Source organism: Melanerpes formicivorus, unplaced genomic scaffold (assembly GCF_026170545.1).
Source record: "Melanerpes formicivorus ecotype bairdi unplaced genomic scaffold, bMelFor1.0.p_v2 SCAF_115, whole genome shotgun sequence".
In the NCBI taxonomy this organism is placed as follows: Eukaryota; Metazoa; Chordata; class Aves; order Piciformes; family Picidae; genus Melanerpes; species Melanerpes formicivorus.
Window position 1 is genome coordinate 999,239 of NW_027142467.1, and position 27,028 is coordinate 1,026,266.

At 54.5% G+C, this 27,028-nt stretch overlaps 1 protein-coding gene across 8 annotated transcripts in view; it reads right to left on the bottom strand.

Moving 5' to 3' along the window:
* The window catches only part of PHF20 (PHD finger protein 20), a 74,304-nt gene that overhangs the window by 17,751 nt on the left and 29,525 nt on the right, over positions 1 to 27,028 (bottom strand). For 4 of the 8 annotated variants that reach the window (XM_068167313.1, XM_068167312.1, XM_068167311.1 and 1 more), the window contains 7 exons: positions 26,646 to 26,753; positions 25,606 to 25,782; positions 24,700 to 24,873; positions 16,326 to 16,604; positions 10,267 to 10,446; positions 3,522 to 3,620; positions 1,943 to 2,104 (listed from right to left, as the gene is read on the bottom strand). In XM_068167313.1, coding sequence (XP_068023414.1) covers positions 1,943 to 2,104; positions 3,522 to 3,620; positions 10,267 to 10,446; positions 16,326 to 16,604; positions 24,700 to 24,873; positions 25,606 to 25,782; positions 26,646 to 26,753 — 1,179 coding nt within the window. The remainder of the gene's footprint in view (positions 1 to 1,942; positions 2,105 to 3,521; positions 3,621 to 10,266; positions 10,447 to 16,325; positions 16,605 to 24,699; positions 24,874 to 25,605; positions 25,783 to 26,645; positions 26,754 to 27,028) is intronic. The other 4 variants (XM_068167317.1, XM_068167316.1, XM_068167315.1 and 1 more) reach the window with 4 other exon arrangements.

Sequence of the window (27,028 nt, forward strand, 5' to 3'; positions counted from 1 at the left end):
TGGAGATGCTAAACCAAGCTGCTCACCAAGAAGGGCAACGCGGCTCCAGCTGCCCTGGGGACAGGATGGGGGACAAGACAAAGGACCTTAACGAGCCAGAGGGGAGTGGAAGAGCTCAGTCACTCTGAAGTAGACTCTGGTCTCTCATCTACACTGGGAAGAACAATTTTAGCTGCTCAGCCCCTAAAACAAGACTGCAGAAAGCAAACCACCAGGCTGTGCTATGACCTGGGCATTACTTCAAACCTTGTGTGCCCCTCAGAGCCAGGGGGGAGATGCTCTGGGAGGGGCAGCTGAAGCACACTGCACTTTCATTCTACAGAGTTTTATTTACACTACATCTTCCTTATCTAGGCTTTGGGTGGTGGTACAAGTCCTGCAGAGGTAAAAAGCAGCACAGCAATGTGAAAGGGATGAGAGAAAACTGTTTCCAGTAGCTTACACTGCCTTCAGTATCTGTGAACTGATCAAAAACGTCAGAGCAACAGATGGACAAGTTACTGAACCTGCTGGGCTGCATCCAAAGAGGGAGACCAGAAGCACAGGGAGAGGAGAATCTGCTCCTCTGCTCTGCTGAGACCCCAGCTGCAGCACTGCCTCCAGTTCTAGGGCCCCCAGCACAAGAAGGACCTGGAGCTGCTGGAGAGGGTCCAGAGGAGGCCACAAAGATGATCAGAGGGCTGTGAGGAGAGGCTGAAGGAGTTGGACTTGTTCAGTATGGAGAAGGCTCCAGAGAGATCTTAGAGCAGCCTTCAAGTACCTGGAAGGGCTCCAGGAGAGCTGGGGAGGGACTTTGGACAAAGGTGGGGAGTGACAAGACAAGGGACAATGGCTTTGAGCTGGGAGAGATTGAGACTGAGACTGGAGAAGAGTCTTGACAGTGAGGCTGGTGAGACTCTGGCACAGGCTGCCCAGGGAGGCTGTGGCTGCCTCCTGCCTGGAGGTGTTCAAGGCCAGGCTGGATGAGGCCTTGAACAGCCTGGGCTGGTGGGAGGTGCCCCTGCCCATGGCTGGGGGCTGGAAGTGAGTATCTTTAAGGTCCTTTCCAACCCAAACCATGCTATGAAGCTATGGCTGATGTGCTCCAAAACCACAGCTGAGCAGACTGCAGAAGCTGTTTTAAGACATTTTCACCATTGCACTTCAGCAGTCTTCAATGTTTCCTCCTTTCCTCCTTTCCCTATGCAATGAAATTAACTGAAGTTTCCCTACACAAGAAAAGAGCAGCAAACCCCCCCAAAAAGAACACAAACCAAACCCCCCAACCCCCAAACCCTCCATCAGTTCAACCTCCAATGGCCACCATCAGTTCTCTGTGCACTGAGGAACTGACTGCTCCTGGGCATCACCCAGCTGGCACACACTGCCTGCCTCCTGCAAACTGAGAGCTTTAAGAGTAACAGAGAGAATGAAATGCTTGGCCTCCTTTTGTGTTGCCCTGGCTTGTGCCAGCAAGGTTGATCAAGAAGTGAAACATCAGGGAAGCTGGAACACAGCAGCCACACTTTGATGAGCTCTGTTTATGAAGTAACTGTAAAGACACCAACAAAGAGCTCCTCAAGAGCTTCTCATCCCCCTGGAGGTCTTGATCCTGTTCACCCTGTATCAAACAGTTGGAAGGTTTGAAAAGCTTAATGGCTGCAGTCTGACCCCTGTTACCAGAGCTCTGCAGGTGCTGCCAAAAGGTGCAGGGTGGTTTTGAGTCCTGAAAGAAGGGCAGCAGTCTTAAAGCTTCCATGAGAGTAAAGTCAAAGCAAATCGCCAGCACTTGCTCTGGCAGATGAACTGGGCTCATCTCCTTCAGGCAGGGGAAATGAATCATGCACAGAGCTGCACACCAGCAGCCAAGGTCAGATCCTGCACAGCAGCTTTGTGGCTGTCAGTGCAGCTCACAGATTCACTGGTAATGAAAGACAGAGCCAGCAAAGCAGGGTCATCTTACCATGGGCTTTTGATTTTCCTCTGTGCTGTCCAGAATCAGAGCAGGGTAGCAGTGCACTTGTCTGGGCAAAGGACTTAGTTGAAGAAAAGCACTTTGTGCCAACTGCTTTGTCAGGAGAAAGCTCCTGCGAAGCCTCTGGGACCTCCTCACTGCCAGAGTACTCTGTGAAACCAGAACAAAGTGTCACCAGGAGACATCTGCAGGCAGAACCAGCTGACAGGAGCAAATCCCAGCATCATGCAGGCCCACAGCAAGCACAAAGAGCTCAGTGACACTTCCACCTCCAGGAGTTCCCTGTGCTGCAGAAGGACCTGCAAGCCTTCTAGAGGCAAGAGAGCTCTTGTTTGAGGCAGCTGAGTCATCCTTCCCTGCTGACTGAAGTGAGAAAGAATGAGAAGCCTAACTGTCCTGCAGGGTGACCCTGTCTGCTGCTGCTTCTGCATGACAGGCACTTCTGCAGCAGCACTGTGAGCTGGGCACCCCCTCAGTGCTCACTGCTGCTCCTACAGGCTACAGACTCCTGGTCTCACGGAGGGAGGGCACAGAAAGCATCTCCGACCGTCCTGGGGCATCCACACAGCAGGCTCCAGGAATGGGGAGCAAAGCTCCAGGAGAGCTCCTGTGTGAGCTAGCCCCCAGGGCACAGCCTGGGCAAGTGTGGCTGGAAACTGCCTGCGGGAAAAGGAGCTGGGGGCTCTGGTCAGCAGCTGGCTGAGCAGGAAGCAGCAGGCACCTGGCTGGCCCAGAAGCACCCTGGCCTGGCAGCAGTGGTGGCAGCAGCAGCAGCAGGGCTCAGCCTCCTGCACGGGGCGCTGGGGAGGCTGCACCTCAAATAACTGGGCCTGGGGCTCCCACTACAGGAAGGACACTGAGGTGCTGGAGCAGGTGCAAAGAGCAGCAAGGAAGCTGGTGACGGGTCTGGAGAACAGGGCTGGTGAGGAGCAGCTGAGGGACCTGGGGGTGTTGAAGGGAGACCTCATTGTTCTCTACAACTCCCTGGAAGGAGGCTGAAGCCAGGGGGGATGGTCTCTTCTCCCAAGTGACAAGCAACAGGACAAGAGGAAACAGCCTCAAGTTGCCTCAGGGGAGGCTTAGGTTGGACTTGAGGAACAATTTCTTCCCCAAAAGCACTGTCAAGCCCTGGCCCAGGCTGCCCAGGGCAGGGGTGGATTCCCAATCCCTGGAGGGGTTTAAGACTTGTGTAGATGCAGTGCTGAGGGCCATGGTTTAGTGGTGCCCTGGCAGTGCTGGGTTCACCCTACCTTAAAGCTCTCTTCCAACCTCAGTGATGGCTCTGAACCCCTGCCTGCCAGTGTCCCCCCTGAGGGAAGCCAGGCTGCAAGCCTGATAGGTCTGCTGTGGTTAGTCACCCTGTGCCACACCAGCACTGCCACCCCCAGCAGGAACACTGCACCTCAAGCACAAGCAGCTTCTCCTGCCAAGCACAACTCAATGCCAACCACCCAACAGCAGCAGAGCTGCCAGAGCCCCAAAGCAAGCAGAGCTGCCAGCAGTACTGCCCAGGCAGGGAGCTGAGGAAGGGGACACTGGGGGAGCCCTTGCCCCTGCAGAGCTTTACCAGGCTTGGGTCTCCTCTTCTTTTTTTTTTTCTTCTTTGACTTAGGCCTTCCACAGTCTTTGGGTTTGCTTTCTTTGCTCTTCTCATGTTCCACAACAGCTGAAATCAGACAACAGCCCCACTTAATGCTTCAGACACAGACACACTTACTCTGCTTAGCAGTTGCACAGCTTCTTGGTTTCTTTGGACAAGCAGTGCAAGCTCAGAACACTTCCTGGTAGGAGCTCCCAGCACTGCCAGGGGCTGGCTGAAGCCCTGACCTGACCCCCACACAACACCCCTCCAGCAGCACTGGGAGAAATCAACTGTGTGTCAACAGCCATTCACTGCTGAGGAGCTTCAGAGGTGACTGAGAAAGGAAACCTTGGGGGAGTTGTGATCCCCAGCTGCTACCTCACTGTGCTTGAACACTGCAGTGCTACTGTGACACCAGCCCCAGCCCCCAGCCTCCAGCACAGCTCCTCAGCCAAATCCTCTGTTCTACCTGAAAATGGAGTAAGAACCAGCTCAGCTGCCCTGAGCTGCTGCTCTCTCATCCTCTCTTCTCCAGTCTCTTTTCATGGAGACAAAAACCCATCCTAGCTGTGAATGACTGGGGGAGAGCTGTCAATCTCAAGACCATCCTCAAAGCATGCTAGCAGAGCCCTTGCCATGAAGTGCAAGCCCAGGCTGTGTGTGCAAACCTTTGTTTTCCACATCCTAATGTCCAGGCAGGTCTCAATCTCCCCAGAGAGACTCCCCAACCTCTCTAGGCAGCCTGCACCAGGGCTCTGGCACTTTCCCTTCAGATGGAACCTCCTGGGCTCCAGCCCACACCCACTGCCTCTTGCTGCTGGGCACCACTGACAACCCTCTTGACACCTGTCCTTGAGGTCTTGCTGAGCATTGCTCAGACCCCCCCTGGGGCTGCTCTTCTCCAGGCTCAACAGCCCCAGGGCTCCTCCCAGAGCTGCTCCAGGCCCCTCAGCATCTTCACAGCCTCCACTGGACTTGCTCCAGCAGTTCCCTGTCCCTCTTGAACTGCGAGCCCAGGCCTGGAGACAGCTCTCTAGGCGCAATCTCAACAGGGCAGAGCAGAGCAGGAGAGGAACCTCCCTCCACCTACTCACCACAGCCCCTCCAATACACCCCAGGATGCCACTGGCCTCCTTGGCCATGAGGACACATTGCTGGCTCATGGGCATCCTGCTGTCCAGCAGCACTCCCAGGTCCTTCTCACAGAGCTGCTTCCCAGCAGCAGGTCACTGTCACCTGCACTGCTGCAGGGTTTGCTCCTCCCCGAGTGCAGGACCCCACACTTGCCCTCAGAACAGAATAGAGTTAACCAGGTTGGAAAAGACCTCAGAGATCATCCAGTCCAATCTCTCCCCCAGCACCATCTGATCAACTAAACCATGGCACCAAGGGCCTCAGCCAGGCTCTGCCTAAACACCTCCAGGCACAGGGACTCCACCACCTCCCTGGGCAGCACATCCCCAGGGCCAATCTCTCTTGCTAGGAAGAGTTTCTTCCTCACCTGCAGCCTGAACCTCCCCTGGCACAGCTTGAGACTGTGTCCTCTTGTTCAGGTGCTGGCTGCCTGGCAGAAGAGCCCAACCCCCACCTGGCTACAACCTCCCTGCAGGGAGTTGCAGAGAGCAAGAAGGTCTCCCCTGAGCCTCCTCTTCTCCAGGCTAAGCAACCCCAGCTCCCTCAGCCTCTCCTCACAGGGCTGTGCCCCAGACCCCTCCCCAGCTTTGTTGCCCTTCTCTGGACACCTTCCAGCAGCTCAACCTCTTTCCTAACCTGAGGAGCCCAGAGCTGGACCCAGGACTGCAGGTGTGGCCTGAGCAGTGCTGAGCACAGGGCAGGATGAGCTCCCTGCTCCTGCTGGCCACACTCTTCCTGCTGCAGGCCAGGATGCCATTGGCCTTCTTGGGCCCTTGGGCACACTGCTGGCTCATGTTCAGCCTACCATCAACCAGCACCCCCAGGTCCCTCTCTGCCTGGCTGCTCTCAGCCACTCTGCCCCCAGCCTGTAGCACTGCCTGGGGTTGCTGTGGCCAAAGTGCAGCCCCTGGCACTTGGATGTGTTCAATCTCCTGCCCTTGGCCTCTGCCCATCTGCCCAGCCTGGCAAGGTCCCTCTGCAGAGCTCTCTACCCTCTCACAGCTCAACTCCTGCCCCCAGCTTGCTGTCAGCTGCAAACTCACTGCTGATGGACTCCATCCCCTCCTCCAGATCATCAGTGAAGATATGGAACAGGTTGGGGCCCAGCACTGCTCCCTGGGGCACAGCACTGGGGCCTGGCTGCCAGCTGGCTGTGGCACCATTCACCACCACTCTCTGGGCTCAGCCTCCAGCCACTTCCTAACCCAGCTCAGAGCTGCTGCTGGCCAAGCCAGGGGCTGACAGCTTGGCCAGGAGCTTGCTGTGGGGGATGGTGGCAAAGGCCTTGCTGCAGCCCAGGCAGACTCCATCCACAGCCTGCCCCACAGCCACCAGGCAGTGCCCTGGGCATGGAAGGAGCTCAGGTTGGTCAGGCAGGACCTGCCCTTCCTAACCCCATGCTGGCTGGGCCTGAGCCCTTGGCCATGCTGTGAGTGCTGTGTGACTGCACTCAGGATGTCCTGTGCCACAACCTTGCCTGGCACTGAGCTCAGGCTGACAGGCCTGGCATTCCCTGGCTCCTCCTCCCAGCCCTGCTTGTGGATGGGCAGCACCTTGGCAGCTTCCAGTCCTCTGGGACCTCTGCAGTGAGCCAGGGCTGGTGAACAATGATGGAGAGTGGCTTGGAGCTCGCCTGCCAGCTCTCAGCACCCTAGGATGGATCCCATCCGGTCCCATGGACTTGTGGGGATCCAAGTGGCTCAGCAGGTCTCTAACTGCTTCCTCCTGGCTCACAGGGGACCTGCACTGCTCCCTGCCCCCACCTGCCAGCTCAGGAGGCCAGCTGTCCTGAGGACAACCTGTCCTGCTGTTGAAAACTGAGGCACAGGAGGTGTTCAGCACCTCTGCCTTCCCTCATCTTCAGTTACAGCATTCCCTCCATGCCCACCAAGGAGGGGAGGTTGTCCTTGCCCTCCTCTTGCCATGAGCATCTTTGTAGCAGGATTGGTTGTTGTCCTTCACAGCAGTGCCAGGCTGAGCTCTAAAAGGGCTTTTGCCTCTCTGATGGTTCTCCTGCATGACCTTGCAACATCCCTAACCATTCCCTGGGTCACCTCTGCTTCCTCCCAACGATGCTATCTCCTCTTTTTCCCCTTAATTCACTCAGAAGCTCATTGCCCATCCAGGCTGTCTGCCCCAGGGCTCATCTCCAGCACACTGGCACAGCCTGCTCTGAGCCTTCAGGAGCTCTTGCTGGAAGCAGGCCCAGACCCCCTGGGCCCCTTTGTTTTTAAGGGCTGTTTCCCAAGGTACCTTCTGAGTTGCTTCCTTGAGTCACCTGAAGCCTGCCCTCCAGAAGCCCAGAGTGGAGGTTTTGCTGCTGCCCCTCTCAGCTTGGCTGCATATTGAACACTCAGTTATCTCCTGGTCACTGCCCCCCAGACAGCCTCCAAGCACCACATCCCCCCCAGCCCTGCTCTGCTTGGATGAAGGAGGTCAAGCAGAGCCTCACAAGCAGGCTCACACAGCAGCTGGGGTAAGCAGCTGTCCTCCATGCACTCTAGGAGCCTCCCAGACTGCCTCCTCTCTGCCGTGTTGAGCTCCCAGCAGGTATCAGGCAGGTTAGAGTCCCCCATAAGAACAAGGTCTGGTGACCTTGAGACAGCCTCCAGCTGCCCATAGAATCATTCATCAGCCTCTTCACCCTGGCTGGGTGGTCTGTAACAGCCTCCAACCAGGATGGCTGCCCTGCTGGCCTTCCCTCTGATTCTCACCCACAGGCACTCACCCTGATCATCCTTGATCTCTAGCTCCATGGCATCTAGAGCCCCCCTGATGTACAGGGCCACCCCTCCACCCTGTGAGAAATTGTTTCTAATACCTGGCTTTGGCAGGGGGAATTGCTGGAGGCCCTGGGGTTTGATCCTTGGGCTGCTTGGTTGGTAGCAGTCTGTGCTGTGGGGGTTCATCCTTGTGTGCTGGGAGAGAAAGGTGAGGTGCCAACATGTCTGAAGCCTGGCCAGGTCAACAGTGCAGGTTTTGTCCCAGCCCTGATGGAGAGGGGTGGGAAGGTACTGGGGAAAGGTATGAGAGGTGTGTGGGGAAGGGTATGAAGATGGATGTGACAGCTGTGCTGTTCTGGTGCCTCTTGCACCCTGCCCTGCACCCAGCACTGCTTTGCCTTTATTTGATGACAAACTGCCTGTAGTTACAATTCAGCAGTGAGCTGGTTTCTCACAAGCCCTTCTCCCTGGCCTGTCTCTCCTGAAGAGCCTGCAGCCATCAGTCACAGCGCTCCAGTCATGGGAGTCATCCCACCACCTCTCTGGGATGGCAACTGCATCATAACTCTCCTGCCCCAGCAAGGCTTCCAGCTCCTGTTTGTTGCCCATGCTTTGTGCATTGGTGTCCCTGCACTTCAGCTGGGCTGCTGCTTTCACCCCTGGCTCCAGCTTACCACCCCCAGACTGCTGCCTGGGGGGGACTGCTTTCAGCCCCTTCCCCCTTCCAGCCTAGTTTAAAGCCCTGTCAATGAGACCTGCCAACTCCCTTCCTAGACTTCATGAGGTTCTCCTCTGCCTGTCCAGCTCTCCCTGGATGGCAGCACAGCCTGAGGGGTCTCAGCCACTCCTCCCAGTTCTGCATCAGCAGCAAACTGCCTGAGGGTCCATCTCTGCCCCTTCACCCAGGTCACTGATGATGTTGAACAAGACTGGACCCAGCACTGACCCCTGGGGAACAGCACTGGCCACAGGCCTCCAACCAGACCCTGCCCCACTGACCACAGCCCTCTGAGCTCTGTCACTTCTCAACCCACCTCACTGTCACTCAGCCAACCCACACCTCCTAAGCTTGGCTGTGCCCAAAGCCTTGCTGATCAACACCCACTGCTCTCCCCTCATCTACCCAGCTGGTCACCCCATCAGAGAAGGCCATCAAATGGTCAGGCATGATTTCCCCTTGGGGAGGCCATGCTGACCACTGCTGATAGATCTCAAAGACAGCAGTTACTGGGAACAAGGTCAAGCCTCTATAGCAGAATTTCAGGACACTTACACAGCTCTTGAAGCAAATTACCCCAAGGCAGCCCAGACTACAGGAGTCATCACAAAATCCATGCTGGAAGGAGGAAGGATGTTGCCATGCATCTCAAAAGGGTTCTGCTCTGAGTGCTTAGCTCATGAAGCCACTCACTGTCCCATTTAGAAACCTATTCCCATTTCTGGTGATGGCAGAGTAAGTACCTGAAGACACTCTCTATTGTACCAAAGCACTGAGGAACCCTGGCTGGTCTGTGAGCACTGTGGCACATGGCAGCAGAGGCAGTGTGAGCCCTGTACCTGTCCATACAAGCTCCCCAGCTCTCAGTCTAGAGCTCTCTATGGTGCAAGCAGCTCACTGGGCGAGGCTGGCAAGCTCAGTCCCATTTCACAGCTGACATGAGCTTGCAGCAGACATGCTCCTGAGCTCTTCAGGAGAGCCTTCGCCTCTGTAACTCCCCATCCTCCCAGTCCCTGAACCTTGCCTGCTCCTCTGTCACTTAGGTTCCTCTTTCAGCACCTTGTTAGTGACAGCTGCTCAAGCCATGTGCTGCCAGCAGCCACTGGCACTGCTGGCAGCCTGCCACCCAAAGGCACAATGGCTGGCAGCACAAAAGGCAACTTCCTCCTTCCCTCAGCACTTGGGGGGGAAGAAAGGAAAGATTCCTTTTTAAAGTCTCAGCACAGATCTTCCCAATCCCTTCTTTCTTCCCTCTGACCTCAACTGCTGGTCCTCCAGGATCCTCTGGACAACATTTCCTTCTCCCTGCCCACAGGGATGCAAGTTCTGCCAGTTTAGCCTTCCAGAATGGCAAAGAAAGAGCAACTGAGAACAACACTGGAACAAGGAGTAGATGCCTCCTCCCTGGAGATGTTCATGGCCTTAAGCAAGCTGATTCAGTGGGAGGTGTCCCTGTCCATGGCTGGGGGTTGGAACTGGATGATCTTTAAGGTCCCTTCCAACCCAACCCATTCTGGCAGTCTGCAAACCTCAGCAGGCTTGGGACTACTTAAACATTTCAGAGTTGAACAGGATTGAGAGACACACAGCAAACAAACCAACCAGCAATAACCTTCTCATGCCCTTTTACACCTTGCAAACATTAGCCACTGACTGGGCAGAACAAACCCCAGCAGGCAGGGCAAGGACATCCACAGTGCCCTGAGTGACTGCCTGCAGCTGCTGGGAGGGCGCAGTGCAAGCACACTGCTCACGTCCCATGCTGCACAGCAATACACAACAGCCTCAAGCTGTGCCAGGGGAAGTTTAGGCTGAAGGGGAGGAGAAAGTTCTTCACTGAGAGAGTTGTTAGCCACTGGAATGTGCTGCGCAGGCAGGTGGTGGAGTCACCATCCCTGGAGGTGTTCAAAAGGGGATTGGAGGTGGCACTTGGAGCCATGGTTTAGTAGTCAGGAGGTGTTGGGTGACAGCTTGGACTTGATGATCTCTGAGGTCTTTTCCAACCTTATTGATTCTATGATTCTAAAACCCAGCTCTGCAGGAGGAGGTGAGCTGAACACTTCCCAGCAGCATCTCCAGCTCTTTACAAAGCTCCCAACTTGCCCAAGCTCCCCCCAGGTGTAACTGCCACCCGAAGCCAGAGGCACAGCCGTACCATCCTCAGCCCCCGCTGCGTCCGGAGGCCTGCGCAGCGCTCTGGCTACGCGGCTCTTGCCTTGCCCTCCAACAGCGTGCCGGGGACTGCTCAGGGCACTCACAGGAGCTGAGCTTCTTCTCCTTTCTAGCTTTTCATCTCTATATGGGGTACTCCTTAGGGCTATGTGTAGAGGAGCATCTACAAAGAGAACAAAGACCAAGTCCAAGCTTTAAATACTCTCAGAACAGAAGCGGACTTCAGCAGCTGCAGAGGAGCCTCTGTGAGCAGCCCTGCTGCTGACCTCACAACCCCAGCAAGCTGACCACGGAGCAGCTCTGCCACAGAAACTGACTGGAAGGCTAAAACTTGAGATGCTTCTGCGGCTTTGTTGACTTCCCCCCCCCAAAGAAACAGTGGAAGCAAATGCACTCCACAAAGCTGAGGCTTAGAAGAAAGATGGCAAGAGAGACAATGCAGCGTGGCAGGTGTGCACCAGGTCATCCTCACTGTCACTCCCTCAGAAGAACAGGGGCCCTGCTGGCTCAGGGGAAACCACAGCCTGCTCTCACAAGTGTGCTGGGTAAGGAGGCATTTGGAAGTGGCACAGAGCAGCTCTGCACAGCTAAGGAAGGGCAGCTGAAGGAGCATTTCAAACAAGAGGGGGCTGCAGGACTACAGGAGGATCACTGCCTACAATTCATCCAATCCCAAGCCGCAGGCACAGCTTCACCTGAAGCTCTGTTCACTATTCAGGTCAAAGAGCTCCTGCTGAAGAGCCCTGCTCATGGAAGAAAAGGTGAAGCTGCCAGAGCACTCTAGCTGCATGGCACAGAGGACAGCCAGAGCAAACAAGACAAATCACTGCTCTTTGGCACTATGACATCAAGGATCTCAGCCAGCCAGGCCCGCGAGCCGAGGTGACAGCCTGCTGAATTCCATCAGGAATGTCCAAGTCCATCCTCATAAGCATCCCAAAAGCTCAGGGGGTATGAAATACAGCCTCCTTGTCTGCTGGCTTACATGGGAGCCAGGTTTTCACTGGGACACATCTAGGGGAATAACTGCATGCAGTACCTGAAGATGACTGAGAACAGAATGAAGAGAGTCCAAGAGAGCAGACTGAAGAGCAGAGCTGGCAGCAAGTACTCAGCCCTGAGCAGCAGTCAAGTGCAGGCTGCACCAAAGCATGTTAAGACACAGCAATGCACAGCCTGTAGAATCCAGCTCATGTCTTCAGGCAAAAGAAATTCCAAGGTACAGAACTCTAAAGGCCATCAGATGACTTCTTCCCTGGTCCTCTCACTCTGAGGGTGCATTTAGAACTGAGAAAAGCAAGAAGGGGAACCCTTTGTAACTACTTCTGTTACCAGGGGCTTGCCTTCCAATCCCCTGCCACAGCAGCCACAACAGGAGGCAGCAATGAGACCCAACTCAAGACTGTCTCATAAAGGTTCCTTTGTGCCCTGGCAGGCAACACACTGCTGTCTCTCCCTGGCTGTTTGTTTACCTCAAGAGCTGCAAGACTCTGGGAAGTGGCATATTTTGTCCACTAAGAGTTCTCAAAGCCAGAAGATGCTCCCTCCTAAGACATGTGGAGGTGCTGGAACGTGTCCAGAGAAGGGCCACAAGGATGATCAGAGGGCTGGAGCTGCTCTCCTATGAGGACAGACTGAAGGAGTTGGGGCTGTTCAGTCTGCAGAAGAGAAGGCTCCAAGGTGACCTAATTGTGGCCTTCCAGGATCTGAAGGGGGCCTACAGGAAGGCTGGGGAAGGACTTCTCAGGATCTCAGGTAGTGATAGGACTAGGGGGAATGGAATGAAGCTGGAGGTGGGGAGATTCAGGCTAGATGTGAGGAGGAGGTTCTTCCCCATGAGAGTGGTGAAGCCCTGGAGTGGGTTGTCCAGGGAGGTGGTCGAGGCCCTGTCCCTGGGGGTGTTTAAGCCCAGGCTGGATGAGGCTCTGGCCAGGCTGATCTAGTGTGGGGTGTCCCTGCCCATGGCAGGGGGGTCGGAACTAGATGATCCTTGTGGTCCCTTCCAACCCTGAATGAAACTATGAAACTATGAAACATCCCAGCAGGCAGCAGTCCTACACCCAGAACACTTGAGAAGGTCCTACAGTGTGGGTGTGGAGTCCTGTGCTGATGCCAAGTTCAACTAAGCTCTCTTCCAGCCTAATGGCAGAGGGGGCTCTGCTGTGTTGGGTGCTGCTGTTGGCCTGCTGGCTCTATTTTCACACAGGGCTATTCTTGGGGACAGAACCTCTGCCATCTGAGGGCTTCCATCAACTGGGCTGACAGACAAAACTTTTCTCCATGTGACAAAGTTTCTGGAAAATAAGATTCAGGGAGTTCCTAAGCTGGGAGCCCACCTGTGCTAACCTCCCTGAGTGCAGACTGCCAGCAGGCAGTGCAGGCTGAGAAGCCATGGAACCAGCCCTCCCAGAGCCTTCCCCCCTTGCTGACCACTACACAACTCCATCTCAGGAACCCCAAAACCCCAATGAAAAGATATACACAAACCAGATAACCTTCTCCAGGCTTCCTCACCTTCCCCTCTCCCAACAGCTCCATTCAGTTTCTTGACTTAACACCTGAAGAACTCTGTGACCACCTTTACCCTACCCTGTTTCAAAGGGCAGGAGAAACCTGGGTGTCCTGTGGGCTGAGACTCAGAGATCCATGGAATGGGTTGGGTTGGAAGGGACCTCAAAGCTCACCCAGTTCCAACCCCTGCCATGGACAGGGACACCTCCCACTAGTCCAGCTTGCTCAAGGCCTCAGCCAGCCTGGCCCTGAACACCTCCAGGGAGGAGGCAGCCACAGCCTCCCTGGGCAGCCTGTGCCAGGCTCTCCCCACCCTCACTGACAACAATTTCTTCCTTATCTCCAGTCTCAGTCTCTCCTCTCCCAGCTCAAAGCCATTGTTCCTCAGCCTGGCACTCCCAGCCCTTGGCCAGAGTCCCTCCCCAGCTCTCCTGGAGCCCTTCAGGTACTGCAAGGCTGCTCTGAGGTCTGCCTGGAGCCTTCTCTTCTCCAGGCTGAACAGCTCCAACTCTCCCAACCTGGCTCTACAGGGGAGGGTCTGCAGCCCTCACAGCATCTCCATGGCCTCCTCTGGAGCCTCTCCAGCAGCTCCAGGTCCTTCTTGTGCTGGGGCCCCCAGAGCTGGAGGCAGTGCTGCAGGTGGGGGCTGAGCAGAGCAGAGCAGAGGGGCAGATTTCCTTCCCTGTGCTGCTGCTCTCCCTGCTTTAGATGTAGCCCAGCACACAGCTGCCTTTGGGTACCACTGACCACTGCTGGCTCACTGGGAGTCTTCTACCACCTGACACACCCAGGTACTCCTGGCATGAAGACACTTTACACACATGATCAGGGCAGAGCCAAGGGCAGCAACTTGCCTGATTGAGGTTGCCATCATGTACCCACAAACCAAACCTGCAGCCTGATGCTGCAGAGTATTTTTCATGTGCCCAAAGGAGGTTTAACTCCCACTGCAGCAAACACCTCAGGGGAATGCAACTGCCCTAGGAGCCTAAGGGGGTCAGCTGAGGAGGTCCCTGCCATCATGGCAGCTGTGCTGCAGGCAGTGTTGAGTCTGTCACTGAGTGCTTATGAAGGGCATGAAGAGCTCAGCAGCTGCCTCAGTGAAGGCTTTGATGGCACCTCCTGCACATACACATCAACTCTCCTCCTCAGTTACTTCCAGTGAGGTTCCAGCTGCCTGACAAAGCCTCAGCACCTTTCAAGCACAGGAGCCCTTGGAGGCCTGATGCGAGGTGCAGCAGCTGTGTGAGCACTCAAGGCTGCCAGATGTCAGGACAGCTGTTCAGCACAAAGGCAGGGACTGGCTTCTGTCAAACATTGACTTGAAAAGGCTTTACTACAACATCAAATCCACCAACTCACAAAGGCTCCAAGTCAAGACAGTTCACATGTTCAAATGGAGACTTGCAGGTACAAGGAATGAAACCACAGAACACAAGGGGCTGAAGGCACCTCCAGAGATCCTGCAGTCCAACCCCCCTGCCAGAGCAGGGTCACCCAGGGCAGGGCACACAGGAACATGTCCAGGTCTCAAAAGTCTCCAGAGAAGGAGACTCCACAACCTCTCTGGACAGCCTGCTCCAGGGCTCCAGCAGCCTCACAGCAAGGAAGTTCCTCCTCATGCTGAGAAGAACCCTCCCAGGTTTGAGCTTGTGCCCATTGTTCCTTGGCCTAGCACTGGGCACCACTGCAAAGAGCCTGGCACCTTCACCCTGACACCCACCCCTCAGATATTGACAGACATTGGTAAGAGTCCCTCTCTTCAGACTCAAGAGCTCTCAGTCTCTCTTCACAGGAGAAATGAAGCTGTTCCATGCCTTGCAGCCCTGGAGTGCTCTAGGTCGAGAAACAACAAAGAGCCTTTATTAAAGGCACTATGCAGCCCTTCAGGTAAAGGAGCAGGGACAGAGCTGAAAGAGAAAATTAGCACCTTCAGAAGAGGCTGTCTGCTGTGTCTGTAGGCCCCAGCATGGGAGCACAGACTTCAGCAGAGAACCAAGGGATTCTGCAGGGCAAGAGGAGGGACCATGAAGGAAAATGCCTGAAGGTTCATGCATGTGACCAGGCATTGCTGCTCCAGTCCTTCCTTACTGCAACAAGCTGCCAGAAATTCCAGCAGACACCACACCCATTCCACTTCCATTCACTTCCACAGATGACCTCAGCCTGGACTGTCAAACTGCAGCAACTCTTTCTGGCAAGGCAGAAGTTTGAGAAACCTCCTGCAGCCCATGCTCAAAAAGCTTGGTTTGAGCTTCTGCATCCTCAGACCTTTGTGCAGCTCTCCAGAAGCCTCTTCTGGTCCCTGTGCAGCTGCTAGCAGCAGTGCTTGCCTTGTGTGTGACTGCCCAGGCAGTACTTGGGTTTCATTTGAGCTGCATGCAAAGTACAATGCACAGAAGTCAGCAGGTCTCAGGGCATTAACAGAAAACTCTCCCAATGCAACCTCCTGGCTTTGCATTACCGAGAGCCAGAGAGGGCTCCAGGCACAGCAGCTCAGGTGCAGTGCACACAAAGTTACTCTTGCTAGGCATGGGCAACAGCACCTCCCAAGAAGAAACCTTTGCAGGACACAGAAGGCAGAGCAAGGCTGGATGTGTTCTGCTGCAGTCAGCTATGGCTCAGGACACAACTGGCCAGACCCTGTCACTCTTAAACAGAAGAGTAATGAAAGCTCAAGGGGAAAGCCAAATCCAGCCTGGAACTCAGCAAAGAGGAAGCTGGATTTCATAACCCAGGCTCAGCCTGAAGGCAGCATAGAAAGGTCAGTCCAATGCTAAGCAAGACACCAGGAGGAAGCACTCAGAGAACAAGATGAAGAGGAGTTGCCAGGATTCTGAAGGCTGCAAAGCAGCTGTGACTTGATGGTTAGGGAAGGACTCCCTGTGCCCAAGGCTTTATCCTTTTCCACTGCTCAGCAGCTGGGTGAGGAAGTTTTTCAAGCAGAGCTGTACCAGTTGCCTGTGGTAAAGACAGGACTCTTCCCACAGCCCCAGCAATGAGAGCAGTGAACACTGGGGACACTGGCACTGAATTTCCAGCCAGGTACACTCCTGAGGGCAGAACATGAAATGGAAAGACTAAGGAAGAAACAGGAGAGGTCCAGAGTCACACAGACTGGTTCCTCACTGCAGGCAGCACTCTTTGAGCACCGCCTAGGCATTTGTCAAGCCAGAGGAAAGCAAAAAGCCCAAACAAGAAAGCAGTCAGAACCTCAGGGAACTGCAGTCCTGAAAGGGAGGGCAGAGGCAGAGCACTCCAGCAGCTGTGCCAGACAGCAGCTGCAAGGCTGGCTCCCTACAGCCATGAGCTGCATTGCTAGATGAGGGAACTTCTTCAGCTCATGGCATCTTCTCTGAGCCAGTGCTCAAGCACACTGTGCTTCCCCACCAAGAATGTGCTGATGGAGCCCCAGAGAGACTCCTTCAGGCCAAAAGAAAAGGAGTCACACTGTGACACTGAACTTGTGCTCTCCTGCCCTGCCTGCCTGCTGCTGTTGAAAACAAAGGAGGAAATCAGCACCATACTTACACAATGAACCAGCTGCGGCCCGTCCTCTTTTTGACCTCTCTTGATTAGCTTTTTCAGAAGCCAGAGAAGCTCTGGTTTGGATATTTCTTTGCACAGGGTTCTGCTGTGATTCTGCAGCCTTCTCCACTCCATGAAAGTATTTCATGTGGTAATGCAGTAACTTGGCTTTGCGGAAGGATTTGGAGCAGTCCAAGAACTTGCATCTAAACTTGTGATCCTGGTCAGCAGCTGCAGCTCTCACTGAGGCAAGCAGATCTGCTCTCCTACAAGACTTTGTTACTGCAAGAACAAAACATGCATTTGCTGTATTTATCAAATGGTCTCCTAAACTCAGAACACAGAAGCCAGGAAATGGGCATGCACTGCAACAGGTCAGCTAGGAGAGGCTGGGACAAACCTGCAGCGCTGGCTCTGTGCTCAGACCAGCAGCCTCTAAGGGGAAGCTCTGCAGCTGTGCTCTTAAGCACTGCCTGCATGATGTCAGTGCTTGTAAGAACCAGCTCTTGTCAGCAAATGACACCTTGCTTCCATCAGTCCTTTGCCCAAGAGCTAACCCCTGTGTACACAGTACTGCCACAGATCACAGAACGTTAGGGGTTGGAAGGGACCTGCAGAGATCACCCAGTCCAAGCCCTGCAGAGCAGGGCACCCAGGGCCACAGCCAGGAGGGTCATGAAATCCTCCAGAGCAGAGACTCCACAACCTCTCTGGGCAGCCTGCTCCAGGCTCCAGCACCCTCACAGGGACAAAGTTTTCCCTTCTCTTCCCCTGGCACCTCCTCTGCTCCAGCTTGCCCCCAGTGCCCCTTGTGCTGCCCTTGGCCAGCCCTGAGCAGAGCCTGGCTCCAGCCCTGCACATCTTCATCCCCAGCACTGAGGGCAGCCCCCAGGCTCCTCTGCTCCAAGCCCCAGCTGCCTCAGCCTGGCCTCACAGGAGATGTTCCACTGCCTGCAGCAGCTTTGTAAATCTGTACTGGATTCTCTCAAACAGTTCCCTGAGGTCCTTCTGGGACTGAGGGGCCCAGAACTGGACACAGTATTCCAGACGTGGCCTCAGCAGGACAGAGTAGAGGGGGAGGAGAACATCTCTCAACCCACTCACCACAGCCCTTCTAATGCCAGCAGGGCCAAGGAGGGGATTCTGCCCCTCTACTCTGCTCTGCTGAGCCCACAGCTGGAGCTCTGGGGCCAGCTCTGGAGCCTCTGTGCCAGGAAGGCTCTGGAGGGGCCGGAAGGTGTCCAGAGCAGGGCCAGGAGGAGGAGCAGAGGGCTGGAGCTGCTCTGCTCTGGAGACAGCCTGAGAGAGTTGGGGTTGTGCAGGCTGGAGAGGAGAAGGCTCCCAGGAGACCTTCTGGTGGCCTCCCAGGAGACCTTCTGGTGGCCTCCCAGGATCTGCAGGGGGCTGCAAGCAAGCTGGGGAGGGACTTTGGAGGGGGTCAGGGAGGGATAGGACTGGGGGGGGATGGAGCAGAACTAGAAGTGGGGAGGTCATTGTGCCCCTGTACTCTGCTTTGGTTAGGCCACACCTTGAGTCCTGTGTCCAGTTCTGGGCCCCTCAGTTTAAGGAGGACATTGAGACACTTGAGCGTGTCCAGAGAAGGGCAACAAGGCTGGGGAGAGGCCTTGAGCACAGCCCTGTGAGGAGAGGCTGAGGGAGATGGGGTTGTTTAGCCTGGAGAAGAGGAGGCTCAGGGGAGACCTCATTGCCCTCTACAACTACCTGAAGGGAGGTTGTAGCCAGGTGGGGGTTGGTCTCTTCTCCCAGGCAGCCAGCAGCAGAACAAGAGGACACAGTCTCAAGCTGTGCCAGGGGAGGTTTAGACTCGAGGTGAGGAGAAAGTTCTTCACCGAGCGAGTCATTCGTCATTGGGATGTGCTGCCCAGGGAGGTGGTGGAGTCCCCATGCCTGGAGGTGCTCAAGAGGGGATTGGACGTGGCACTTGGTGCCATGGTCTAGTCATGGGGGCTGTGTTGATAGGTTGAACTCAATGATCCTCGAGGTCCTTTCCAACCTAAGTTATACTGTGAGACTGTGATACTGTGATTGAGCTTGGATGTGAGGGAGAAGTTGTTCCCCAGGAGGGTGGTGAGAGCCTGGCACAGGTTGCCCAGGGAGGTGGTGGAAGCCTCATCCCTGGAAGTGTTTGCAGCCAGGCTGGAGGTGGCTGTGAGCAACCTGCTGTGGTGTGAGGTGTCCCTGCCCATGGCAGGGGGTTGGGACTGGCTGAGCCTTGAGCTCCCTTTCAACCCAAACCATTCTGTGATTCTAATGCAGCCCAGGATGCCCTTGGCCCTCTTGGCCACAAGAGCACACTGCTGGCTCATGGGCACCGTTCTGTCTAGCAGGACCCCCAGGTTCCTTTCCCCTGCACTGCTCTCCAACAGCTCAGCCCCCAGCCTGTATTGGTCCAGGGGGTGGTTGTTCTCCAGATGCAGGACTGGACCCTTGGCCTTGCTGATGTCACTGGAGCTCTCCCCACCCAGCTCTGCAGCCTGTCCCAGCTCTGGCTGAATGGCAGCACAGCCATGGGGGTGTCAGCCACTGCTCCCAGGCCAGTGGCACCAGCAAACTGGCTGACACATATGGGTCAGATACAGCATCTGAGGCTGCACACTGGAGTCTGCCTTGCCTCAAGTGCACAACTGATTTGCTCACAGCTGGTTACAGCTTTGGTGCAAGGACTCTCCAAGGAAAGTTCTGCTTCATGCTTGCCACTATTGTGCTGCCTGCCTGGGGATGCCTTCCCCTCCCAGGGCAGGCTGGCTGCTTCCAGAGCACAGCAGCAGGATGGCACAGAGAGGTTTTCAAGCAACACTGAAATTTGTTTCACTTTCCAAGCAGCAACTAAAGAATGAAAGTAGGCAAAAGGAAGATTGCTGGTATCAGTTACCACAGTTAATTAGCTGCTCAAAAACTCCAAGGGAAGGCTTTGGACTCAAATGAAGAACATTTGAAAGCAAATGGGGCAGGCTGTGGATGGAGTCTGCCTGGGCTGCAGCAAGGCCTTTGCCACCATCCCCCACAGCAAGCTCCTGGCCAAGCTGTCAGCCCCTGGCTTGGCCAGCAGCAACTCTGAGCTGGGTTAGGAACTGGCTGGAGGCTGAGCCCAGAGATTGGTGGTGAATGGTGCCACAGCCAGCTGGCAGCCAGGCCCCAGTGCTGTGCCCCAGGGAGCAGTGCTGGGCCCCAGCCTGTTCCATATCTTCACTGATGATCTGGAGGAGGGGATGGAGTCCATCAGCAGTGAGTTTGCAGCTGACAGCAAGCTGGGGGCAGGAGTTGAGCTGTGAGAGGGTAGGAGAGCTCTGCAGAGGGACCTTGCCAGGCTGGGCAGATGGGCCGAGGCCAAGGGCAGGAGACTGAACACATCCAAGTGCCAGGGGCTGCACTTTGGCCACAGCAACCCCAGGCAGAGCTACAGGCTGGGGGCAGAGTGGCTGAGAGCAGCCAGGCAGAGAGGGACCTGGGGGTGCTGGTTGACAGCAGCTGAACAGGAGCCTGCAGTGTGCCCAGGGGGCCAAGAGGGCCAAGGGCATCCTGGCCTGCAGCAGGAAGAGTGTGGCCAGCAGGAGCAGGGAGCTCATCCTGCCCTGTGCTCAGCACTGCTCAGGCCACACCTGCAGTCCTGTGTCCAGCTCTGGGCTCCTCAGGTTAGGAAAGAGGTTGAGCTGCTGGAAGGTGTCCAGAGAAGGGCAACAAAGCTGGGGAGGGGTCTGGGGCACAGCCCTGTGAGGAGAGGCTGAGGGAGCTGGGGTTGCTTAGCCTGGAGAAGAGGAGGCTCAGGGGAGACCTTCTTGCTCTCTGCAACTCCCTGAAGGGAGGTTGTACCAGGTGGGGTTGGGCTCTTCTGCCAGGCAGCCAGCACCAGAACAAGAGGACACAGTCTCAAGCTGTGCCAGGGGAGGTTCAGGCTGGAGGTTAGGAAGAAGTTCTACACAGAGAGAGTGATTGCCCATTGGAATGGGCTGCCTGGGAGGTGGTGGAGTCACCATCACTGGAGGTGTTCAGGAGGAGACTTGAGAGGGTGCTTGGTGCTATGGGTTAGTTGATTAGGTGGTGTTGGATGATAGGTTGGACACCATGATCATGAAGGTCTCTTCCAACCTGGTCTGTTCTATCCTATTCTATTCTGCCTACTGTGCAAAGCTGAGCTGTACCTTTCCCTGTCCTGGTGAGCTCATATCTCAGAAACCTTCAATCAACAAAGGAAACATCTGAACCACACAATTGCCTGACTGGAAAAGACCTTGAGATCAATTCCAACCACAACCTTGCACACAGCTGTCAGACCATGGCCCTGAGCACCTCACCCAAGCATCTTTCAAACGCCTCCAGGGATGGGGACTCCATCACCTCCCTGGGCAGCCTCTGCCAGTGCCCAGTGACCCTTCCAGTGAAGACATTCTTCCTAATCTCCAGCCTGAACCTCTCCTGGTGCAGCTTGAAGCCATTTCCTCTCAGCCTATCACTTGATACTAGGGAGAAGAGGCCAACCCCCACCTTACTCCAACCTCCTTTCAGAGATCTGCAGAGAGCAATGAGGTCTCCCTCAGCCTCCTCTTCACCCCCAGCTCCCTCAGTTGCTCCTCACCAGCCCTGCTCTCCAGACCCCTCACCAGCTTTGTTGCCTTCCTCTGGACCTGCTCCAGCCCTCAATGTCCTTCTTAGGAGTGAGGGCCCCAAAACTGAACCCAGTTCTCAAGATGTGGCCTCACCAGTGCCCAGTACAAAGGGGTAAAAGCCCCATGCCAGCTCCTGCTGCTCCAGGCCAGGATGCTGTTGACCTTCCTGGCCCCCTGGGCACAGACTGGCTCATCTTCAGCTGACTGAACACAAATCAGGTTCCTGGCCCCAATACTGAACAGCACAAGAGAGAGGCAGGGATGTGCAAGCACACAGATGGAGGCCCAGGCACTAATGTGCACAGAGCATTACAGCTGCCCCTCACCAGGGAGGCAGGAGGCCAGGAGGCAGCAGTTTTCAAAGCAGTTTTCAGACAGACTTTTCCCTTCTGTGTTACCAGCACTAAAACATTACTTCCATTTTTCCAAGTCCTTTCTAACTTGCAGAATGTCTAAACCTAAGGCCCAGAGCTGGCAACAGTGCTGCAGAGCTGAAGGTATGCAGCACAGGAGTGACAACACAGACACTGCATTAGGAGCAGCTGGAAAGAAGCAACAGGAAGGGAGCCAGAGCCAATCCAACCAGAGGAAGTGCAGAAAGAAGAAGGCTTTCCACAGGTGCACAGAGGCAGGCAAGGCACTGAGTGGGAGTGCTGCAGGCAGTGTCACCATGGTCATGCTGCAAGAACACAGGACAGCTTGGTCAGGACAGCTTGCAGCAGCAGAAATGGGGCTTCTGAGCTGCATGTTTCAGGGTTATGGCATAGTGAAGAGAAGCATCCTGGAGAGCTGCATCTGAAGCACATCAGGTCCTACTGCTGTGCTAGGGCAAAGAAATAAAAGCTGAGGTGATCACAGCAAGCAAGCAGTAATGGTTCTGTGGAGGTTGATGGACAGGGAAGGATCAAGGAGCCACCTGCACATCAGACTGCAGACAAGGAAGAAGAGTCAGTTCCTTTGAGAGGAAAATGCAGAACAACTTTGTCACTGCTTTGTTTCACAAAGATAATGGCAGGGGGAAAGGCAGACACTTGGGCACTGCCACCCCCAGAAGGTGACAGGGATGCCACTTCAGGCAGCTGCAGGGTAAGACTGCAACAGAGCCAGAGAACTGGATCACAGCTGCAGAATGCCCAAGTCTGCCAACACCAAGAGGGAAATTCACTGCACACCAAGAGCTGCACTCAAAGAATGAGAGCATGGCTCAGGAGCAGTCACTGGATGGCCTCAAGTGCAGAAAGGGTTCCTTGATAGTAAAGCTAAAAAGCAGCCCTGGGGACAGACAGGAGACTGCAGGGGGCAAAGGGGTCCAAACACACATAACAAAGATGACAAGGGAAGCTCTGGGACCATCACACAACTGTCATGACGAGGCCCCTGAAGCTCAGAGCACCTCCCCTCCACAGAGAACATGCAGGGAATGGCTTCTAACTGCTCAGCTACGAGTTAGAAGAGGAGCACAGGATCACAGAAGCTGAAGTTTAGAAACAGAGATAACCAAGACATGGGGAAAGGCAAGGGAAAGCAGCCAAAACCTTCCTGCAATGTGCACAAGGAACCTCTTCAGACTATCCCCACACTGCCCCATCACCACCACTTCCTTCTTCACCAGGGGCACAACAGAACTCCCCACTGCCAGGCACTGCAGGAAGCTGCTTCCCAAGCCCCCAGCAGAGAGCCTGGGAAGAGCCTGCACCCAGCCAAGGGCTCTGCAGCCAGCCCACTGCACCACCTTCTACAGGGGAGGACTTCCATCCCTACAGACACAGCTCCTGCTAACCACATCCCATGCTACTGAAAGTGCTTTCTGTGGTGAGAACGCTTCTTCAGCTCTGCAGGTGCATTCCAGAGGAGCTGGCTGGGAGCTCTCCCTGAGCCCAGCTAACACTGCACAGATCCAGAGCTGCTGACAGACCTGCCACCTGCTCTCTTCCTTGTCTGTAACTGACACTTTCCCCTGGCATTCAGTGAGTCATGACAACCTGAAGCACTCAGGGTGCCTAACTTCCAGTACAGAGAGGAATCCCAGCCCTTCAGCAGTCAGGTCAGCAGCCCCTCTCCCTTCTCACTCTGCTCTACTACAGAACCACAGGACAGTCTGGGTTGGAAGGGACCTCTGAAGGGCACCCAGTCCAACTCCCTCTGCAGTCAGCAGGGACATCCTCCACCAGATCAGACCAGAGCCCTCTCAAGCCTCACCATGAATATCCCAGGGATGGAGCCTCAACCACCCTCCTGGGCAACCTGTTGCAGGGTTCCAGCAGTGCTCCTCACAGTGCAGAACTTGTTCCTAACACTGATCTGAAGCTCTCTTTTCAAACCATTGCCCCTGGTCCTGTGCCTGCAGGCCTTGGCAAACAGTTCCTCTGCAGCCTTCTTGTAGCCCCTTCAGGTACTGGCAGGTCACTATTAGGTCTCTCCAGAGCCTCCTCCTCTCCAGGCTGAACACCCCCAGCTCCCTCAGCCTGGCCTTGTAGCAGAGCTGCTCCAACCCCCTGCTGGTTTTTGTGGCCTCCTCCAGACCCACTCCATCAGCTCCAGGCCCTTCCTATGTTGAGGGCTCCAGAGCTGGACACAGCACAGCAGGGGAGGTCTCCCCAGAGCAGAGCAAAGTGGCAGAATCACCTCTCTGGATCTGCTGGCCATGTCAGCTGAGGTTCAAGCTTAGCAGTGAGTTTCCAGCCAGATGTCCCCATGTCAAGCTTCTGAGTCCACAGAGTTGTATTTTCTTCCCCTCCATCACCAATTCTTTGTTTGAATTGACTGCTACTGGAACAGGAAGGGTTGGCAGCAGCACAGTATCTTGCCTGAAAGGCTGCCATCCTGAGACATCTTCTGCAGGACACTGGTATGCCAGCCAGCAGCGCATGCAACACTAAGCACTGCCCCCAAATTAAAGGTGGCCCTGCTGTAGAGGGCTCACCAGTAGTAAAGGGAGAGGAGATCTCATGTGTGCAGTTACACAAGGGTGGTGGAAGAGCACATGTGCCAGCAGGAAGGTAAAGCAGGGATAACCAAGCAGGGTGCAAGCTGGCACACACAGATCCCTCTTACAATGCTAAGCAACTGTAAAGCCCTCCAAATGTTCTGTTCCACTTAAAACTCAATTTCAGTAGAGCAGAAACTGGGCAATTTGTAGTTCAAGGTCCCCTGGCACTGCTACTACCTGGGCAGGTAATCAGCAGTGGAAAACACCAGGTAAGTGCAGTCCCCAGGCACTGGGGAGCAGAATATAGATGTTACTGAGCCACAAACGTGAGTTGTCTGACTCAGTTCATCACTTTGCACCAAAGCCTCAAAATAGTGCCAGGCTGAAGTACAACAGAAGGCAAACCCCAAGGCTACAGAAATGCACCCAGGATTCCCACACATCAGTGCTACCACAGACCTGAAGCAGAGCAGGAACAAAACCCATCACCTTTTAAGGTGTTAGTCCAACTCCACCCAGCATTACAACCATTCAGTGATACCCTGCCCACAAGCACTTGGCATCACCACTCACAGGCTAGAACATGCCACACAGTCAGTTCAAAATCAGGAGCTCTGCTTTTTGAGACTGCTGCCTCTTTCCAAAGCACAAACCACACCTGAGCCTCTACACTGAGAATATGCCCACAAGCAACAGAGATAGTCCCATCCAGCTGTGGTTAACATTGCAACAATGAAGGGCTTTTGCCAGTGGCACACACAAGGACAAACACATTAGCTGCCTTAAGAAATGGCAATATGAAATATGGAATCAAAATCTGAACCTGCAGAAGGAGAAGGCTCTTGAGCTCTGAGAGTAACAGAGCCAGATTCAGGGTCTTCAGCTTTTTCTTCCTGCAAACTAGCATCCGTGCTGAGTGCTGTGCTGAGTGCTGTGCTCCCAGGAGAACCTTCTTCACTGAAACTTTGGTCAGATTCAACAGAAGCTTCTAACTGGACTAGAAAGGAGGAAAAAATTTTCACTGAGTAAAATGGAGAGGAAGGCATATTCCAGACCACTGCTCTGTGTATGCATCACAGTACCCATCCGTGCACACACCGACTGGCGGTGTCAACACTTCCTTCTGTGTTAACACAGCACAGCCCTCTACATTTACAGCTGCTTAGCAACATGCAGGCAGGTAACTCTTTCTAGCCTAAAGCAGGACAGCTCTCCCCACACCATTGCCAGAGCTCCCCCTGAACAGGAAAGGCAGTGAAGCACAGGGCAGGAAGTGGGAGCACTCTCTCCAACCGAGCCTAAGAATAGAAGTTTATCAAGTTCAATTCAACTCTAAGTTTAGCATTTGGGTTACTTCCTCAATCTAAAGTGTTAAAACTCTGCAATTACCTCACCTTCACAAGCATAACTTGCAGCCCTTCCAGAGAGTACAGGAGGAACAACCACCACGGTTCCTCTAAGCTTTTACAACCTAGGGAGCTCTGCTTTTGCAAGACCAGTTATCCCTCTACTGGAAAAACTCCCAGCACACACAGGGAATGCCAGGGTTACTTGGTGGAGAGGGAATCCAAAGCAAAGGGCAATCAGGGCAGCAGAGAGCTGTCAGAACACTGCTGCTGAACTAGTCCTCACTGCAGAGAGAGAGCCTGCAGGTGAAAATAAAAGGCTTGCAGCAACTAGATGACTGCCATGCCACCACAAACCCAGAGTACAGCAGGAAGCTGCTTACCCTTCCCAGATTCCTGTTGGTTACATTCTGCATCTTTCAAAGGCTGAATTGCTGCTGAAGCTGTGACATGATCTGTAGTGAAGATTTCATGGCTAATACTAGATGAGAGTCTGGAAGATCGCCTCCTGACCTGGTCTCTTTCAGGGTTATCTGAAGAATTCTTCAGTTTTTCCTGAGCTGGGACAGACAGGTGGAATGGTATTGTGCAGCTCCAAGATTTCTAACAGCTGACAAGCTAAAGCTTTTCCCTCCCAGTAACAGTTTGGAAGCAAGTTGTTTAAGGGCTGAGGTTAACAGCAAAAGCCTTGGTGGTCAGACCTGCCTGGAAGACCTCCAGCCCCTGCAGTGGTTCTAAACCAGGCTTGTCTCAGAGCTCCCTGAGCTCTTCATGAAGCAAGATCAGCATCCTGCTGGTAAACCACTGCTGTGAACAGCAACTACCCCACAGTCACCAGTAAACCCACAAGCTGGGAGGCAAGTCAGACACATGAATCAGTTTGCCCCTGAGCTGGATGAGGTATGTGCAGCGTGGTCCCAAGGAAGGCAAAGAGGCTTCACATCTCCACTTCCTTGTTCCCAGTACTGCTGGAGAGAAGGGAATTCTCCTTCCTCATCAACACATTCAGGCTCTTCAGCACCACTACACAGCACACTAAGTAAAAGCTATGGGATTGCAGTGCCATTTAGAAGTTCCTTTGCCAAGCAACATGATAGATCCTCCATCTAGCATCTAAAGAGCTCCTACAACTAGAAAAAAGGCTTTTATAGCCTTCTACATATTGGAGGCAATATAATCAGTGCCTGCTCTATGGCTGTGAACAGGACTCGTGCCTCCTTCATCCAAATCCAGCTTCCAGGCCTTAGGAGGGCATCCCTGCACCATCGCGACATATGAGTGGCCGCTTCTAGGGAAAGGAGTCCTGCATCTCAGCTGTTTCATGTCTCACAGTTCAAAGTTAACACCACAGACATCCCCCCACTTCAGCTCCACTGATTTCCATGTCTAAATGCTGTGAAAGCTGAGTATCAAAAGTACTCACACAAGTGTCTGTCAATCCTGGGACGCTTGGAAGGGACTTCAGCTCCTTTAGGGATTTTTCGGCGTCTCAGCTCCAAAGTTATGGGCTGCAGAGTCTGAGAGCTTGGCTCTACACATTCAAATGGAGAACAAAAATGGACTGGATGTGAAGCTGCAAAACTCTTTACACACAAATTCCCAAGCCTTGCAAAGGAAAACACTGAACTCGCATAAACAGTGTCACCTGGCTTCCCAAGCCTATGCAGTCCCCTGCATCCCCCTTGCCGACCTGCCTGACAGTGCATGAAGGCTGCTGGCCTAAGGCTCATCTGGCCAAGCCACTGAGGCTCCAAACCCACCTCACAAGTATGCTCTCAAGCCTGAACAGAGAGAAGTTACCAAGGT